This window comes from Dipodomys merriami, unplaced genomic scaffold (genome assembly GCF_024711535.1).
Source record: "Dipodomys merriami isolate MVZ:Mamm:240054 unplaced genomic scaffold, mDipMer1.0.p SCAF_11, whole genome shotgun sequence".
In the NCBI taxonomy this organism is placed as follows: domain Eukaryota; kingdom Metazoa; phylum Chordata; class Mammalia; order Rodentia; family Heteromyidae; genus Dipodomys; species Dipodomys merriami.
Window position 1 is genome coordinate 45,672,374 of NW_027202382.1, and position 19,866 is coordinate 45,692,239.

General features: G+C 45.6%; 1 protein-coding gene across 6 annotated transcripts in view; it reads right to left on the reverse strand.

Annotated features, from left to right (window-relative positions):
* Nucleotides 1-19,866, reverse strand: part of Med27 (mediator complex subunit 27) — a 189,447-nt gene that overhangs the window by 113,723 nt on the left and 55,858 nt on the right. For all 6 annotated transcript variants that reach the window (XM_070014885.1, XM_070014890.1, XM_070014889.1 and 3 more), the window contains one exon: nucleotides 3,069-3,199. In XM_070014885.1, the coding sequence (XP_069870986.1) occupies nucleotides 3,069-3,199 (131 nt within the window). The remainder of the gene's footprint in view (nucleotides 1-3,068; nucleotides 3,200-19,866) is intronic.

The window sequence follows — 19,866 nt, forward strand, 5'->3', positions numbered from 1 at the left end:
TATTTGTGCTTCCCCTTGTCACTGGGATGGCAGGCACGTGCCACTGTACCAATCATTGTGCATCCCCCCCTTAACTTACAATACAGATATGTACCATCACACTCAGACATTAGTTGAGATCAAATTTCATAAACTTTTAGGCCCCGACTGGCCTCAAACCACAGTTCTGGATCTCTACTTCTCAAATACCTAGGATTACAGGCGTGAGTCACAGTGCCGGGCTGGGATACTTTTCTCAGGGTAGGTCATAAAGAGCAAAGCTTCCACCTGGCTCTCATTCTCTTAGCTCACCAGCTACCATGTACTGAGGATACTCGTGCTCATGTAGCCTGTAAAGAGACCAGTGGGAGGAGGACCCACAGCCCCCTGCCGACAGCTCCACCAGCTGACCTGCAGGCCAGTGAGTGGCCTAGCAGCAAGTGTGGCTTCCGAGCCCAGACAAACCTTCAGCTGATCCATGACCCTGGACAGTCACTGAAGCCTCACGAGAGACACTGAGGCAGAACGGTCCACACAAGCCACTCCCAGACGCCATGGGAGAAGGATAATACTTGCTGCTGCAAAAACACTAAGTTTGGGGATCATTATTATGCAGTAATAGCTCATTAACACAGCAACCTAGAGGATCTGGGTGTTTCAGTAGGAACGCCAAAGGATTTCCTTATGACAGAGTTAACCATGGTCATGTGCTTATAATAAAGATTGTATAGTTAGGAATCTTCAGGAGCATACAACCATAGCATCGGTATTAAAACACAAGATCAATATTCCATAGATCAAATTATGCTGCCTTACATTATGAGCTATATTCAATAATACATTAGGACAGAACATAAAACAACATTACAATACAATGTGGAAATACTTTGTGGAAAGTCTGGTTGTTAAAAATTACATATTAATGGGAAAAGGTGTAGAACAATATCCAACAATGTGTTCATAGTAACTTTCTCAGGATTATTTATCTTTTAAAATTTTTTAAATCTACGTTATACATACATTACCAGTGTTCCATTTCCTTACCTAAAAAAATAATAACCTAAGTAGACTTGCAGTTCTGTCATAACCATTATCAAATCCAGTGTGATACATACTGGAGCTCAAAAAAACACGCCCTGGTAGGCTTCTGGCTACAGACCCTGTACACTAAGGAGTGCCCCGAAGGCTCAGTGAGTTAAGAAAGCAGCAGTCAATGGTCTGCTAGGTATAGGAAGTGATCTCATTAGTGTATTCTGCAGATACAGTGTCCACTTTTCTCTTTGAAAGACTTTAAGTGCTCTCAGTGATCTATATAAATTTCTAATGACAGTTGTGAACACCTCTCTCTCTCTCAGAACAGTGATTGTTGTTTGTATGGTGCTTAAAATAGTTTCTAAATGTCCTCGTAATAGCATGTCACCTGTAAACAGGTTTCAAGCCAATGCAAATTAACAAATGGTGAACAGATGGACTGAGAACTGACTTTTGTCAAGAGAGAGTTAGCAACAAACACTTTTGGCTCCAGTCTTATGGGACTGTTCGAAAGTCTTTCTCTTCTCGCCAAACATCGACTCAGAAGACAACCCATGCAGGGAAAATGACAGGTTACAAGGCCTGCCAGGCTTCAGAGAGCTGAGCGCTGATGTGCAGAAGCACCAGATCAACATGTAAGCCTAAGCCACGACAGAGCGTAAGGCCTCATGAAGCTCTGTGCCCCTCACCTCAGCTTCAATAACATAAAATATAGCCCCTGGGCATGCACACGGAGGATGAGTCCACCAGTGGGCGGGCAGCCTGTTCAGGAAGCAAACACAAAATGCGCAAGAAGTGTAAGAACCACAGAAAGGGTGGCAGATGAGTGGCCACCAGCTGGAGAAGGGGCCCTGCTCTTCCCCTCTTCTCCCTCCCCAACTTTCTGCTCAGAGAGGCGTTCTTTGGCCATGCTTCTTAAACAGGATGCCTTCCCACACTGTATTCCTATGATTCCCTTCCTGGCATTAATACTAACTGGAAGTTATGGTACTAGGGACCATGTCCATCTAGCTCATGTCCCACAACCATGCCTGACACACAGTAGGTACCATAAGTATTTGTCAACCAAAAAAGCTAAAAGAGATCTGGAAGGAAGGCCATCAAATCTTATATGCAGATAATCCCTTGGACCAAAGATTTTTAAACCCAATTTGTAACTACGAACATGAGCAAAAGGAAATACAAGAAGAAAACAGGACAGCCTAGGAATATGTCCAAAGTCCAAGCCCAGCCTTTAGAGTATGTGGTCTCTCTGGGAAGTATGGATGCTGACAGAAAAACTACCAGCAAGAAGTGACTACACTGTAATGAAAAGGAAGAATTAGACTAGATGAATCTAATAGATACTCTGTTGAGTTAACAAATTAAAAAGCTGCTATGCTGGTCTAGAAGTATAGCTCCATGGTATAGTGTGAGCTTAGCAGGAACAAAGCCCTGAGCTGTACTCAACCCCAAGTATATGTATACACACGTACACATGTGCACACACTCAGGTATAAAAGATGACGCATGTTGTCATTTTTATGAAGTTCAAGGATAGGCAAAATTAATTTTGTGGTCTCACTATGTAGCCCAAGACTTGACCTCTCAATGCTAGGGTTACAGGCACGCACCCTCATGCCTAGCAAAAATGAACTGCTTACAGAAGGATGGCAGGGTTGAATGTGGGGAGAGACTGGGTATGTGAGGACGTGTTTCGGGGTTCTGGAAATGAGGGCAGCGTGATGCGCACACCTGTGAGAGGTCAGCAAGCAGCTGGACCTCACTGTATCTGCTGTCCCAGCCATGCAGAAGAGAAGGGCTCCCTGATTCTCCTTGGAGGCGGCCCCAGCCCCAGTCAATCCTTAGAGGCTCTGCAGCCACATCCTTGGTAACAAAGGACAAGCTAGGGACTAGTACAAAAACTGCCCCGGACAATAAATCAACCATGAACTGCAGCTCCCTAAGTTATGTTTTCCAAAAGAAACAAACATTTTTGTAAAATGTTTTGACAGGCCTAAAACAAGTGTAAACAGAGTTCATCAGGACCAAGACCCCTTCTGAAGCCCCTCACTCACTGTGGTGGGAGGACCAGCGTGGTGGGCTGAGACTTTGGTCGGCGCTTGGCAGACACACCCATCTGATTGGCAGAACGCTTCAAGGACTGCTGATTCAGGAGGCCGGATGCTAGACCTGCGTGGTACTGCAACTACGGGGAAGAAAAAGGAGGATAAGAGCGGGACAGAGACAGGATTGGTCAATACTTGATGGCCTTGCCCCCTTACCACACTCCAGGTTATTTCAAATGGCTCACATGCCATTTGAATTTCTTCTTAAAGAGCTACCTGATGATGAAGATAAATGAGGTGTACATCACAGCATCACAGATGAGGTGTGCATCTCATCACAACTTATGAGAACTGGACACAATCATAACACCTAACCATGAACCTGGCAAATGGCTAAAACAGCAAAAGAACCTTACAACAGCACATGGTTAACAACAAAAGAAGCTGTGCTATAAGCAGACAGACTAAAAAAAGACACTCCAGAGAACACTGACAGTGTATTTCTAAATACTAGTTCAAATTTGGGTGTTTTTTTTCTTTCTTCTTTACTTTTCACTCTTATTCACGTAGGTCTTACACTAATGTTTTTAAAGCCTATGCCATTTTGTTAGTAAGATCCAGAAGCTTTCCTTGGAGATAGAGATGATTCGGGGGACTCCTGTTATTACTATGTCTTACTTATAATAAAACTGTGGAACTCACAGTCCACTACTGTACACCAGGACACCTCAACGCACCGTGAGTGAGCACCTAAACCCTTCTGCAGGGCTGAATTACTGAATTACCATAAGGTGCAATGCAAGTTCAGTCACAGGAAGGAGCTCATGAATATACCTGACAACAAAGTACAATGGCTTATGGGCTCACTGGAGAGTGTGATGGAGGAGTCCACTTGGTTTCCACTTCATGTGGCTAGACAGAGGCACCAGGCGGGAAGAAGCCGCATCCTTTCACAGGCTCAGTGCCAGCATCCTTCCCTTTATTCCTAGACAGACTGCTGAGCACGGAGTTTACTCGGGACACATCATTCAACTCTGTAGCATTTCCACTTCTCCACTGGAGAAGTTCTAAACCAAACTAGCCTTTAAAAGATACACTAGGGTTGGGAAGGTGGCTCAGTGGTAGAGCGCTTGCCTTGCAGGCATGAGGTCCTGGGTTCCATTCCTCAGCACCACATAAGCAAAAAGAAAAAAAGCCGGAAGTGGTGCTGTGGCTCAAGTGGTAGAGCGCTAGCCTTGAGCTGAAGAGCTGAGGGACAGCGCCCAGGCCCAGAGTTTAGGCCCACGACCGGACCCAAAAACAAACAAACAAAATAAAAGATACACTATATTGACATAGTTTGTATAAAATATAACACATATTTTATGTACAGTTTGAAAAGAGTTTTGACAAAGGGAGGTGTCTGTGTGAGCAAGACCTTAATAAAGATCTAGAAATTTTCTATCACCCTTGTGTCCCAACCCCTACCATAGGGATCTTTTGATTTTAAAAACAGCTATTTTTACTCATTGTCAAACAAGGCATCTATCTAATTTGATATGTGACAATGACTTTTACCTTCTTTTTTCAAACTCATGCTTTTGTATTTCAGGTCCTAAAAGTTGCCATCAATCTCTCTAAAATAAAATTAGCTTTGAAAGGTATCCCAAGTTTGAACAGATGTAAATAAAACATTCAAACATGCAAATGCCAAGCTAAGAATTTGGATTGAGACCATTTGTAACATCCAATATGTTTCCTCTTCTCTTCTCAAATTAAGTAAGGTCTTTCAAACACATATTTAGAATTAACTAAATATACAAACAGTAATTCATTCTCAAGCTCTGAGTCAATTTCTTCTCAAAATGCTCTTCCAAGGCATACATTTTCTTTGCCGAGTCAGCTACATTACAGCTCATGGCAATGAAAGTGGTGACCACCATATATAAAGGGCCGAGCCCTGAATGCAAAGGGTAATAACAATCTGAAAAACAAATGGTCTCACTCAAAGCCATGGAGCTGCACACGAATGGAGAGTGAGAAAACAAAGCCAATCGAAATGATGCGCTCCTTGCAAGTGGCTATAAAAATGAAGCTACTCAGTGACCCAGCAAGACTCGAATGGCTGTGTCTGGAGCATCCATATTGCTTCTGAGCAGGCTCCTGATTTACTTGGCTGGTTATTGTGGGAGCCTATGGCTGTATAATACAAGACAGAGATGTATCACCTTCAAAATAAAAACAGAGGACTTCTTGTGGGGGGAAAAAGGGGGGCATAATCTGGTTCTAACAACTCATCTTAGACCAATGAATTTTGCTCAAATTTGGTTTTCTTGTACAGATTCCTCAAATGGGAAATCAATGGAAGCAAGGGACAGTACAAGTTTGAAAGACAATGTTTCAAAATGTCAGCGGCTTGGTTTCGATCTCCCCCCAGAATGTGCAATGAGTGCAATATGCACAGGGCTTTCTGGAATTAAAGGGAAAGACAGCTTGGCAGGACCCTCCTGCTCGAGCTACCCCCTCTCCCTTCGGCTCTCCTCCTTCCTTGTCCATGCAAGCTCAGCCCTTCCAGTCCTGCTGACTGAGAGGTGGAGTCTGCTAACGATGCAAGGGAGGGAGGTTGCCCACCTGGCATCACATGGATCTCTGCTCAAACAAAAACACAGCAGCAGCAGTGTGCACTGACTGGCGTCCATCCCTCTCACGGGGGTCCTCAGAAGCTCTGCCACACTGCTCCAAGAGTACATGTGGTGGGAGAGCTCCTCTTCCCCCAACAGTCTGCCTTTGCATGCTGACTCATAATGATTAAGTGGCATTTGTTAATCATATATACGGATCCCAGCTTCCAGGAACAGGGCTCCGACTGTCAAGATCTATAAGGGGCCCATTAAATATTAACAGAACCACCTTTGTAATGGGAGAAGAGGTCAAAGTTAATAAAACTGACAGGCAGCTCCTGTCTAACTAGATTTCTACGTTATTTAAGCACCAAATACTCCAACTCATGCAATACCATTTAGAGCTGAAAAGACTTTTGGAAAATGTTCCTTCAGCCAATGGTTCGAAAACAGCAGAAGGGAGTTCAGCGCAAATCCACAAATTAACATTAAGAACACATCACGCCACAGAACTCTGCCATAAGCTTTCAATTACAGGTTCTGTAATATTTTCTATAAAAGTGTATTTCAATAAACACACTCCTCGCCAAATGTCTGTGCCATAGAAACAACTCCATTTCAAAAAAAGCAACGTATCAAAGCTCCAATGTGATTTTTCTCTCCAACAGCATTTTCCCCACTAACCAGCGAGAAGAAGCAAGTGGGAGAGGAAGAAGGCAAGTGCTTTTTTTGGCTTTCACATCCTACCACCCTGGTGGTGGGTGCACCTGTGGGGCGGGGGTCTTCATTTGCCTGGAGCTCCCTGCGCACTGGAAAAGCCATTCAGGGAGGGGCTCAGTCTTCTCTGAGTGAACAGAACTGTTTATTTCAGCCCTCTATCTAATTTAATGAGTGGCCCAAGATTTGTCTATCAGTTTTCAACATAAGACAATAATCAATTCTACCTGCTAATCTCTATATCTGGGGAGATACAACAACTCATGATGATCCGAAGCAAAGACCAATGAGTACTGGTCTAATATTTTTAAAGTAATGCTCAGTGACACACTCAACATGTTTGGGGTAGGGTCCTGACAAGCTAATGTGCAGCTGAAGTCTCTGGAAGCTTCCTCTTGGGAAATGGGTTCTGGGCTTTGTTACTAATGAGAGCTATGTGATTTCACACATGCCACCTTTGGTTCTAGAAAATACACACAAAGCCGGGCGCCAGTGGCTCAAGCCTGTCATCCTAGCTGCTCCGGAGGCTGAGATCTGAGGATCATGGTTCAAAGCCAACTCAGGCAGGAAAGGCCGTGAGACTCTTATCTCCCATAAACCACTAGAAAACCGGAAGTGATGCTGTGGCTCACGTGGTAGAGCACTCGCCTTTAGCTGAAGAGCACAGGGACAGAACCCAAGCCCAGAGTTCAAGCCCCACAACCGAGGGAAAAAAAAAAGAGAAAAAAATGCACAAGTTCTAGGATTGGATTCCGTCATGTTCTAAAGATTAGAGGGCACAAAGAAAGCTCTGTGGTAAAGAGGAGATGTAATGGGGCTAGGAATGTGGCTCAGTGGTAGAGCACTTGCCTCGCATGCATGAGGCCCTGGGTTCAATTCCTCAGCACCACATAAACAGAAAAAGCCGGAAGTGGCGCCGTGGCTCAAGTGGTAGAGCGCTAGCCTTGAGCTGAAGAGCTGAGGGACAGCGCCCAGGCCCAGAGTTCAAGCCCCACGATCAACAACAGAGAGAGAGAGAGAGAAAGAGAGAGAGAGAGAGAGAGAGAGAGAGAGAGAGAGAAGTAATGGCTTCACAGTATTCAAACTGTCTCCCTTGGAAAGCCTTAAGTTTTTATGGAATCTCCAAAGAGTTGAAATTACTGAGGTCAAAATTTGTTTTAACATGGTTTGAATTACAAATAATGCCATATAAGGGAAGAAAACTACATGAAAGTAATAAAATCTGGATTCAAACGCAGAAAATCAAATGAGCCACCATTCCCCAGCTATGAGAGGTCTCTGCTTGCTTCATGCTTCCACACTTGCTCCAAAACAGACATTTAAGGAAATGTGCCATAATGGACCAAAGCAGGGCCTGCTGGAAACTGCCTACCCTTCCCATGTCCATGCACTGATTAGGCCGGTGAAACAGGCTTGTCAAAGCTGCAGATATGCACCAGCTTCCTGGGGTCCGTGTCAGCATCTCACCACACGCAAACTCTTTCTACCCATGCCATATGGCTTGAATCACACTTTAAGATAATCTGACATTCAAAATTCTCAAAACTTACAAGCAAAATCAATCAAGATTTGCTTCCTCCTACAGTAAAAATCCTTCCAAAGAATTCATCAAAGTTGTCTTTTTGTTTGGGATGGAGGAAGCCCTCCTAACCCTAAGGTATGATTCGCTTCATTTTTAAAATCACTTTACATGTAAGTTTCTAAGAACACTGGCAGAACACGCTGGCACCACTAATGAGCAAAGCCTACGCACAAACAACAGCATACAGCTTAAAACAGAGGGCAGGGGACAAGCAACAGAGGGCAGGAGGGCAGGGAGCCTGTCCTCTAGGAATTCCCACGTTACTGTACTGGTTCTTGGTCAGAGTCCCAGGAGGCTCATCTCACAGGTGGAGACCTAGTTATCAATTCTCTGTGTCCTTCAACATCCAGGACAACACACTGTGCACAGAGACTTCTAACCGTGTCAACTGGCAGACATACTGGCTGGTCAGTGCAGCTGCAGGCCCTGGCCTGGCACAGACACCAACCTAGAGCGCAAACTGGCTCTGTTCAGCAGTCCTATAAGCTAGCTTCTTTCGAAAGAAAACACACTGCTCATCAGAATCTCACTGCTGTGACAAAGCCATGACGAAATCATTTTCCCTATTCCAATTGTTCAAACATGGCAAGGTAAGGCAGTATGGAGTTTAGGACAGGACGGCCCTGCCACTACATTGGAACTACTTCAGCAGTTCAGATTGCAAGCTTCTAACATCAGAAAGGTCTTAAGGGATGGCACTGGAGAATTCAGACATGGAGGATTACAGTTCAAAGCTAGCCTATGTGGAAAAGTCCATGAGACTTCATCTCCACCAGCAAAATGCCAGACTGGAAGTGTGGCTCATGTGGTAGCACACCAGCCATAAGCAAAAGAGCTGAGTGAGTACTGGCTTTAGAGACACCCCACCTCCATATTACATGAGGAATCTTTGGCCCTTAAGAGGTCTCGGACCCAAGGTCACACGTGTGGTGAGAGGGAGCTGGGGACCCAGGGTCCACCTCCCATAAGAGGAACGGGCCACTGGGTATGTCTGCTGCGGCAGTAAAACATGGTGCTGTCCTGGACAGGGACGCAGGCCACATTTCCATCTGGTCTGAACATCACCGGCACTTGCAGCTCCTTTCTGCCCGCCATCAGACCTCTTTCAGGCCTAGAAATGCCACATGCTCTCCCTCTTGCTGACCCCAGGGCTGCGTGAGGTGGTGAACTAAGAGAAGGTTTAAACCTCATCATTTTGAGGTTTTAATATGAAGCATTAAAGACCTTAGAGAAAAGAAGTCATGAAACCACAGAAACTTCAATATTGCCCCCAAATCTAAATTCTGTGCTTAGCTGTGCAACATATTTAACCTTTTGAACAGGTCAGAAGCTGCTTCCTAGCTATTGTCTTAAGATGGGTAATCATAGCCTGCCTAAAAGATAATGTGGATTTTACTGAAGAATTCCCTTTGAAATTTTGCACTAGACATGATGACAGCCACGGCAAGGACCCCGGGGCCACTTTCTCCTCCGGATCGCTGAGCCACCCTCACAAGGCCCACAGACCATGTCAGGATGCACCGCCACGATCTGGAGACATGGGACACCCAGACTGCCCCAGGCCACACCCTCATACCCTGGGCTATGTCTACACAGCACTGGGGAACAGGACATGGTGCTCAGCTCAGCTTCTCACACAGTCAATAGTTCCCCAAATCATTATAGATTTCAGTTGGAACCAAGACTTGTGCAAAACCAGGAACATTTTGTCACCACTTTGAGGCACAGAGACCTTTGCCCCTCATTATTGAAATGTGTTTTGTTTCCAACTAATGAGAAAGGGCAACATATTACAATGAAGCTCTAGTTCTTTTTCTGAGCATAAATCTGAGTTTAAAAAAAAAAAAAAAAACAACAACAAGCAAGCCTGTCCAGGATTATCTGTGTTAAGGAAAACAGTTACAGAAAAACACCATAAACCTAATTGTTTTGCTTGGGTTTTAATCTAAATATCAGGCAACGATATTAGCTTTTTTCCTTCTTTTATCTCTTAACATTTCTTTCCAATAGCCAACTTCTTTAAAAGCAAAACAAAACGCCTTAGATGTGAGCTTTTATGGTAAGTAATCTTTTTACTTGGTCAAAGCAGCATCAATAAACCATAAGAAGGAAGGTCCAATTTATTTGCCTATTTGTTCTCTACTGGGAAGCTGAGTTTCAGGCCCTTCAATTACCATGAAAGCAGGACCCAAATCAGGGCTGAGCTTCCTGCTCGACTGAGGCAGTGTTTACATGTGAAATGCCATTTGGGCTTCTTTGCTATCTACTTAGGAATCCTCCAATGTCCAGACTTCAAAAGCTATCAAAGAAGTAAACAGACAGGAAGACAGCATCAGTTTTCCTTCTAAGTAGGTGAAATGTTTGGGGCTGAATAGAATTGTCTCACTGAACTTCCCAGAGTTCACACCTTTATTAACAGGCCTTCCTCCACAACTGCTCCTAGTTACACTACAGCTGTATGCAGGCTGTCAGACTTCAAAAATGCCAATCAGCAAGAAGACATATCACTCATGTATCTGAACAAATTCACAGACAAAGCAAACTGTGAAGGTGGCTAAAAATGGAGGCACAACCATTCTAGGGCCATTTGCAAAGGGAGAAAGAAAGAAGACCAAAGAAAGCAAAGGAAGGGATGAGCAGCAATCAGGAAACGAAGACAGAACAGCCCCCAAGGACTCACACCAAAGACTCAGAGCCCCAAAGAAAGATCACTGGGCAGTCAGGTCACACACTGCTGCAGGCTGAACATTTTGTCTCTCTGAATTCCTCCCCGAAGGCCCTAGTCTCAATGCCACAGTATTTGGAGGTAGGGTCTTTGGGGGAGAAACTAGGCTTAGATGAGGTCACAAGGGTAACCCCCCATCCTTAAAGAGTCACTGCCATTATGAGAGGAGAAAGAGAGCCAGGAGTCACCCCCACTCCTCCCCACAGGGTGAGGACACAGCAGAATGGCAGCCTGCTGCAAATGTGGAAGAAGGCCTCGGCAGACACCAGATCTGCTGGGACCTTGATCTTGAACTTCTCAGCCTCTAAAATCTTGAGAAATAAATGTCTGTGGTGGAAGCCATTCATTCTGCTAATTATAGCAGCCCCAACCAAGACACCTGGCCATTCACTTAACACAACACAGGCAAAGCCGGTTGCTGGTGGCTCATGCCTGCAATCCTTGCCACTCAGGAGGATGAGATCTGAAGACTGTGGTTCAAATCCATTCTGGGCAGAAAAGTCTGTGAGAGTCTCGTTGTTTTTGTTTTTTGGGTTTTTTTGGGTTTGTTTTTTTTTTTTTTTTGCCATTCTTGGGGCTTGAACTCAAGATCTGGGCACTGTCCCTGAGCCTCTTTTTGTTCAAGGCTAGTACCCTACCACTTGAGCCACAGCGCCACTTCCTACTTTTTCAATTTATGTGGTACTGAGGAATTGGACCCAGGGCTCCAAGCATGCCAGGAAAGCATTCTACCACTGAGCCACGTTCCTAGCCCCTGTGAGACTCTTATCTTCAATTAATAAGCAAAAAGCCCAAAGTGCATAAAGGTACAATGCTTATGTGCTTCTGATCACATAAATTAAAATTTATCAAAATGAACTCCAGGAAGTGGAAATAGGCTTTTTCTTTGTTGTTGTTGTTGTTGTTGTTGTTTCCTTTGTTCATTTATCTGTCTTTGAAAGAGTAAGGGGGGCACAGAAATAGAGGGACAAAAGGTGGACAAATCAGCAATGGTACTCACCAGACACTATGTTGAAAACAAACTACACAGCTTGTGGGTGGGAACAGAAGGATAAAACTGGGAGAGAGTGAGGGAAGGGGTGACATTGTCCAAAAAGAAATGTACTCTTTACCTGATTTATGTAACTGTAACCCCTCAGTCCATCACCTTTATAATAACAATTTTTTTTAAAGCCCAAAGTGGAAGTGTGGTTCAAGTGTTAAGTATCAGCCTTGAGCGAAAAAACTAAGGGATAGCACTCAGGCCTTGAGTTGAAGCCCTAAATAAAAAATTTTAAAAAGCCCTAAATAAAAAACAAAGATATATGGAGAAACATAGAGAGGACCAAGGCAAAATTTAACAATGCAGAAATGAGGAAGCATCAAAAGAGACACCCATGCCGTTGCCTGAGTTAGAATGCACACTCCCAAGAAGAGCAACACGGTGGGCCGTCTGGGTGTGCTAAGAGGAAAAGGCCCAGTTTCTTGCTCTGATCACCAGCTACAACTGGTAACTATGCACTGACACCAGACATCCCTGTACCTAGAATGCAGTGTGTACCTGAATTTTCTCTGTCAGCCAATGACAGGAGCTGCAGGAAGAGGAAGCATCCAGAATTGCCTGGACACTATTATCCAGGCAATAGAGTACTATTTTCAAAATGAATACTTACAAAGTCTGGGTCAACTGTCTACAAAGCAAGGCTAGAATTATGTCTGAGGTCCCTCCAACACTGAAATGCTGTAATACAATAAAGATTGCATAACACAGATTGGGCTTGACTTCCTGCTGTAAAAAATCAACAAGGAAAACTTTTTTATTTTTTATTTTTTGGTCATCTGTCATGGGGCCTGAACTCTGGGCCTGGGCACTGTCCCTGAGTGCTTCAACTCAAGGCTAGCACTCTATCACTTGAGCCATAGCACCACTTCCGGTTTTTTCTGCTTATGTGGTGCTGAGGAATCAAATCCAGGGCCTCATGCATGCAAAATAAGCACTCTACCGCTGAGCCACCTTCCCAGCCCTGAAAGGCAAACTTTTTTCTGCTCACCAAAGCCCCCAGTTAAAGGCCATTGGTTGGGGCTCTGGCAAGAGCTCCTTGTAACACCTTGGGCGTAATGTTAGAACCAAACACTCTTCTAGCACCCTGGCCCATGCTCAAATGCTGACTGACACCTAGAACCTCATTCATATTCTCACCCAATACTCAAGGGAGGGCTGGGGGGAGACTAAGATTCCCATACAACACAGTGTCCCTGGGTACCTTTTCCCCCAGAGAAAACAGAGGTTCTCAATGAGAAATGATTACAACACAGACACTTCCACATCTTGACTGCAGACAGTCCAAACACTGGTCAGTTGCAAAGTCACATAAACTAGTAAAAGATTTTCTAAAAATTATCAGCCTAATGAAACTAAAATTATGGTTGGGTTATTACCATAACCTACAGACAGTGTAAAGAAGGGGTGGAGCCTCTCTGCCTCACATAGGTGTAGACTGGGTGAGGAACTTACTGAACCCCTCCTCCTCCCTGGGCATGAAAAGCCCTTTGCTGCTTGATGCGCTGCCTTAGCCGCCTTCAGATCGGTCCCACTGGCTTCCTGCCTTTCCTCAGAAGACAACAGTCTACTAGACAAATGGCTGCAAAGCAGGGACTTGATCCACCTTCTTCAATCCTTGCTTACCAGGAAGAAGAAAAGACAGCCCAGAGAAAACTTGGATGGAAGGCCGAAGCCACACAACCACTGACTTGCAAAACCACCTCACTCTGGTGTCAGGAACAAAGAGACGCAGGCGTCAGGGTACATACGGCTGCTCAGTTAGTTCAGGCCAGCAACTGGGCACGGGAGCATTAGACAGCATTCTTGTACTCTGTTCTATCTCCTTGGGAAGGGGGAGAATGAGGCGCTGGCTGAGGACTACCAGGAGGCAAAGGTCAAGGCAGCCACTGCTTTCCTCTGCCCTCTGCCACAGAGCAGCAAAGGCTTAACTCTGCAGTATGGCCTTGTGGGCAGGAGGGTGAGCTTTGTAGCCAGGTGCCTAATCCCACCAGGGATTCTGGGCTTCGTCTCCCTTCTGAACATGGCTCTTCCTCAGCCCACACTCATCCAGAAGCGTCGTTTTTTACGTTTACCAAGCACACTTGGTAAACGATGGCAGGCTGGAATTTCGAGGGTCTTATCACAATGCAGTTTCCAGGAGGGAGGCACTGTCAGTCTGTGCTACAAGGCAGAGAGCCAAGAACCTTGCTGAAATGAAATGATACACTATGCACAAAGCCTCAGAGCCAGCACAACTGCAGCTGCCCTGGTTCTCAGAAGCGACTCTACCCAGAAATCCCTCTTCTTACAAAGCTGATTAGAGTAATCAAATATTGTCACCCTAAGCATGTCAGATAACAAATTGATTAAGGGTAATGGAAAAAGGGGGGGAAAATGCAGCTCTGCCCTATTCTAAAGAAATGGCTATAGTGGGAAGAAAGACTTGGAATAGTTCTCCAACAACTAAGACAATTCATCGCACAATTCATCACAGCTGCCTCTCAGCTGATCCTGAGTGAACCTTCAATATACTAAGGACAACTGCACGGGGCTCAGAGGCCTGGTGAGCACACTAAAGGAGAGGCAACCTGAGGATCTGCCAGGAAACACATGGTTTGTGTTTCAATTGACATGAACCCAAACACCCAGAAAGTTGGCTCAATCTTTTGGTGCCAGTGCTGGGGATTAACTCAGGGCCAGGTGTTGTCCCTGAGCTTTTGGACTCAACACTATTGCTTTATCACTTGAGGTACAGCTCTACTTCCAGTTTTTTGGTAGTTTATTGGAGATAAGAATCTCACAGACTTTCCTGCCCAAGTTGGCTTGAATCACAGATCTCAACCTCCTAAGAAGTTAGGATTACAAGCATGAGCCACCAGCACTCAGCAAGAGTCCTTCTTAAGCTCCTAACATTGGAAGACCAAGGTCTCTAGACAGCTAGGACAGTGCCTTTGTAGGACTACTGAAGGCTTCACTTGTGTGGTAGGTTACATAGACCAAGGCAGGCCAATGGGACAGGTTTGGGAAAATTGTGTGAATACAGTAATGGCCAATGTGCCCATGTAACTTGAGGGGATGGGCAAAGTCGAGATAGATGGGCGAGAGAATGATCTCAGAGATGATATTAAGATGCATTATACTCATAAATTAGTATGGAAATCCCTTTGTACAACTACTAAGAGATAATTAAAAATAAAAGTAACAAATAAACAACAGATTGGAGCCAATGTCCTACTGATCAATCACTCTGACCCAGGCAGAGCAAGACTTCTATTCTTGACTAAGAACACAGCTGTGCAGGCAGCAGCCTGGATACAAACCAGAGGCCTCTCCTGAGCAACAGTGTGACCTTGGGGTGGTTATTCACCATCCCAAAGCTTCAGTTGTCTTGTGGGGCTAGCACTGCTACTTAATACCAAAAAGATCTAAAGAGCACTGAGCAAAGTATCCACCACAAAAGCTAAACCCTTGATTCAAGGGCCACCTCCCCACCCTCTTCCCACAGTGCTAGGGGAACCCAGGACCTCCTGCATGCAAGGTAAGGGCTCTGCCACTGAGCCACAGCCCAGCTCGGAGAGTTACCCAGTGATGCTTTAAAGCCCTACTCAACTTTACTAAACTCTGCTGATGGAACCAACCAAGCAAACAAAATCGGCCATCGCTGCTGCCACTGCTACCACCACCACCACCACCAGTAAGGAATGTCCCAAGGGGAGTATCACCAAATGTCAATTGCCAACCACATCCATCTGGAGAAGGATCTCTACTGTCAGAGGAAGGAGTAGCCATAGGTACCCGATGATACCCAAAGAAGTTTAGGACCTGTCACCATGGGGAGCTGAGAAGACCTGAAGCTTGCTCAAGCGAGTCCCAGTCTGGCCTTTTGGAGACACCTCTCACAGGGCTGATCATTGCTCATGACAGCATGGGTGAGGGTGGAAGGGGTTGTATATAGATTTACCCTTCTAAACTGTAGACCACAAGAACACCACTGGTCCACAGGCCTGGCACAAAGGCTACGTGGGTGCTCAATAACTCTTGCTGAGAATGGAATGGCTTGATGAATATGGAACACAGTGCTACGTGTAGATGATACATGAAGAAATGTCTCCTGCTTTGAGAAGAGAAGATCCCAGAGCAGATATTTCCCCTAGTCTTCAGTGCTGTATCTCTCCCCAGTGTCTAGAACAGGGCTCAGCCTAATAATAAAAATAATAACACTGGCTGGTGCACACATGAGGCTATGTTGGATTTTTCATGGCCATGACAAATACCTGGGAAAATAACTCAGGGGAGGATTTATTGTGGCACAGGTTCCAGAGATTCCAGTCCAGATGACTGAAAGCGATCATTACTGTGGGCCCAAGGCTGGCAGAATAACCCCATGGGCGCATGTGAAGGAGGAGGCTGTGTACCTCATGGCAGCCAGGAAGCAAAGAGCAAGGGAGGAAGGGAAGGAGACAAGACACAGCTCTTGAGAACACACTCCTGGGAACCTTCTTCACCTAGGCCCATCCTCACTGTGCCCACCTCCATTAATGCCATCATGGTAATAAACCCACCATTAGGTCAGACCCCTTCAGCTGGTCAGAGCATTCAAGTCCTATCACTTCCCAAAAGCACACCAAAACCACATTACACAAGCCTGTGAGGAACAATTCTTTTTTTGGAGGGTGGGGGGAGGGGGTCAGTCGTGGGGCCTGAACTCTGGGCCTGGACGCTGTCCTTCTACTCTTCAGCTCAAGTAACATTCTACCACTTGAGCCACAGCTCTACTTCCAGCTTTTCCTACTTATGTGGTGCTTAGTAATCAAACCCAGGGCCTCATGCATGCAAAGCAAGCGCTCTACCACTGAGCCACCTTCCCAGTCCTGTGAGAAACAATTCTAAAACCACAACAAGAGCACTACTGTTATCTCTTTGCAGCTAAGGAAACTGAGGCACGGGGTCAGGGTCTAGACAGCCTGACTACAGGGGTCCCTTCTCTCTAACCACTACACTAAAGCAGCTACCCAAGAACTTCGTATCTTTCAATAAGCACATTTTAAATAATGAATAAGTTGGTGGGAAACAGCCACAAAAGGTGTGACAGCTTTAACGTACAGTAGGAACTTGAACGTTGAATCACCTTGAGAGTAAGGAAAAAGGCGAGGGAGTGGGGACCTGCTGCCGCCTTGAGAGGCACTGCGCTTACCCAGCAAGGATTTGTCAGGACACTCCATGGAAGAGGAAACAGGCCACTTGGCAATGACAACATGGCTTACTGCAACCCAGCCAACAGCTCCCAGGGTCCCATCTATCATCCCCACTCAGCTCCTGGACCCCAAACCCCTCTCCATTGGCTGCCTTAAACTTGCAGCACAGACCCTGCTGTGCTGCTGGGTGACTGTACGACTGCACACACACACCTTTTCACCCACTCACTGCCTTCTGGTGTCTCGCACCCAGAACAGAGGGCGGAATGTGATCTGCCAGTACAAAGTCAGAATCTTTTCAGCACATAAAAATGCAAAAGAGTTCTGAAAGTCAAAAGCTTTCTCATCGATGTAAGCACCAGGACTCATGTGGCAACAAAACCTGACACAAACTGACGTAAGTCTATTTAAATCTTAATTTAATCTCAGTGTGAAGAACCAGACTTCTTCTTCCTTTCTCCTCTTCTTCTTCTTCTTCCTCCTTCTCCTCCTCCTCCTTTTCCTTCTTCTTCTTCCTTCTCTTCCTCTTCCTCCTCCTCCTCCTCCTCCTCCTCCTCCTCCCCCTCCTCCTCCTCTTTTCCTTCTTCTTCTTCTCTTCCTCCTCCTCCTTCTTTGCAGCACTACATTTGATTACAGGGTACCACCCCAGACCCTACTGGGGAAATTAACATAAAATGAGGTGATGAACCTGCTACCATTCTCTAATCTGAAACAGTCTAAAATCCAAACGCATTCCCCTTTGCAAAGCTTTGGTAAGGGAGCTGTAAAACTCCCTCACATTGTGCGGGGCGGGTGAGCTGGGCACAGCGCCCGGGCTGGCTGGGTGTCATCAGAATCATCTACAGTGTGCTCACCGAAAAGGCAGATCTTGGTCTCACCTCCACATCTGGACCCTGGGAATCGGCAGATTAACAAGTTCTGCCATGTCTCTTAGACACACTGAAATCTGAGCAGCAGCATAATACAATCTCAGGCAATATTTGCTGACTCACTGACTGGTTCAGGAAGTCAGTGCCTCCCTGGAAGACATCAAAAAGACTTAACAGAGGGACACCTTGGACCATGGAAACTGGCGATTTTGAAGACATAGCTCCTACTGGCCCACCAACTGGATTCAGGGTTCAAGCGTGGATGCAGCGCTCTTCCAGCATGGAGAGGCTTCCAACTTTCAACCTCTACCAGAAACCTGACCTTTTCATGCATTCCGCATCCAAGAGTGCTGGGGGCGGGACAGGAACAAATAAGAGGCTGCAAGAGCTTTTGAATTTCTGATACCCTGCACCAGCTAAGCTGCACCTGATTAAGCAAATACAGGACATGCATTGCAAGAGTCTTTAAATAGTTAAATTTTCAATCTTTATAAAAAAGAAAATCCATCAGATGTGATTGATAAGTGTACTTTTTTAAACTAAGGGTAGAAAAAGGGAAGATTGGCAACATTTTTCGCCATATAATTTGCTTTCTTTGCCTTTTTCTACTGCACTGCACATAAATCAAAGAAATGTTAAAGAGACCCATATATCACCAACTGGCATTTCAAAACTATTTACAAAGTCTTTAACAGACACAGGACAGAATCTGGAAAACCATGAGCAAGGAGGCTGAAATTAAAGGGAGAAAATTAACTCAAACACTGACAGAGAGTTAATTAAGTTTACAAATAATTCTCCAATGAGCAAATTATGATATTTAATAAGTCCTGCCTCAGTGAAGCTGGGTTACAGAATATGGAGTGTGGAGGGGGTGGGAAGGGAGACAAGCCAACAGAGTTTTCCAAACAAGAATAATGTATATTTGAACAAGCTGCCTTTCTATGATTAAGCACAGAAATCTGGGAACAAGGCAGGGGAAATGATGTTTTAATAAGGTCTGAAATAGGCTGTGAGCTGCATTTTACATTACCCTTGCAGAGGGAGGGAGACCTGAGAGCCCAGGTACACAGGTCAGTACGTGTGAGCCACTGCCCAGGTAGCAGAGCGGGAGGGGCAGCAAAAAGCAAACTGGTGTGGACCACATTTCTCCACACAGACAATGGAAGGATTTCCCAAACGCAAAGGCAGACAACTCAAACTGGTGGCTAATGCCCTGGTTCTTACAGACAGGGAGACAGCAAGCTGGCCAGTGGGTGCAGGGGGAGCACCCCACCACCACCTCTACAGCCATACTCTACCCTGCCCAGGAGAGGAGTGGCATCTGTGCTTCTTTGTGGAGCTCAGCTTGTAAAATGGTTGTTGCCCACCAGGTGCTCCTTCCCTCAACTACCCGCAAAGAGAAAACTGCAACAGCCAGGGCTGCAGATAGATAACTAAGCGAGGGCTCACCCAGTGTGGGGAGAGGGAAAGGCTGGGCCTGTCTTCCCAGGAACTCAGGATGGTTTCAACTCTCCCACCTGCTGCCTAAACAAACGAGACGTCACGGAAGCACTCTCAGGATCCAGAGACAGGACTCTATGACAAGTCAGAGACATGGAAGGCCCACGAACTTCTTAGAATCATGTGGAAAGGGGATCCTTCATGAAAAACAGAGCGTCATAACATCAAAATCTGCTCTTCAAAATACAAAGTCAAGACTGGATCAACTGTGTGCAAAACAAAGCAAAATGTATCCAAACAAGAGCCCCAAACCCCCCTGTTGAATGTGGCAGAATGAGGACATATTCAACTGTACCCCTCCTCCAACGTGCAAGGCCAAGTGGAGAAAAGGCACATTAGAAACAAGAGTGTGCCAATTGGCTACAAGAAGTCTGGAGAGAAACTGCCTCAAAGGCTTAAATATTTTAGCTCAGTCCATGGCTGGCTCCATTACCATGTACCAAAGACACAGGAGAAAATCACTCCAGTGGGAGCGTGGGCAGAAGAGGGTGCTCATCTCATGCCAGCCATGAGAAGAGGGCCCACCCCTGCCCCCCACCCAAGAACCCAGTCCCCTCAAGGAGATCCCACCTCAATGTCTCTGGGGCCTCTCAAC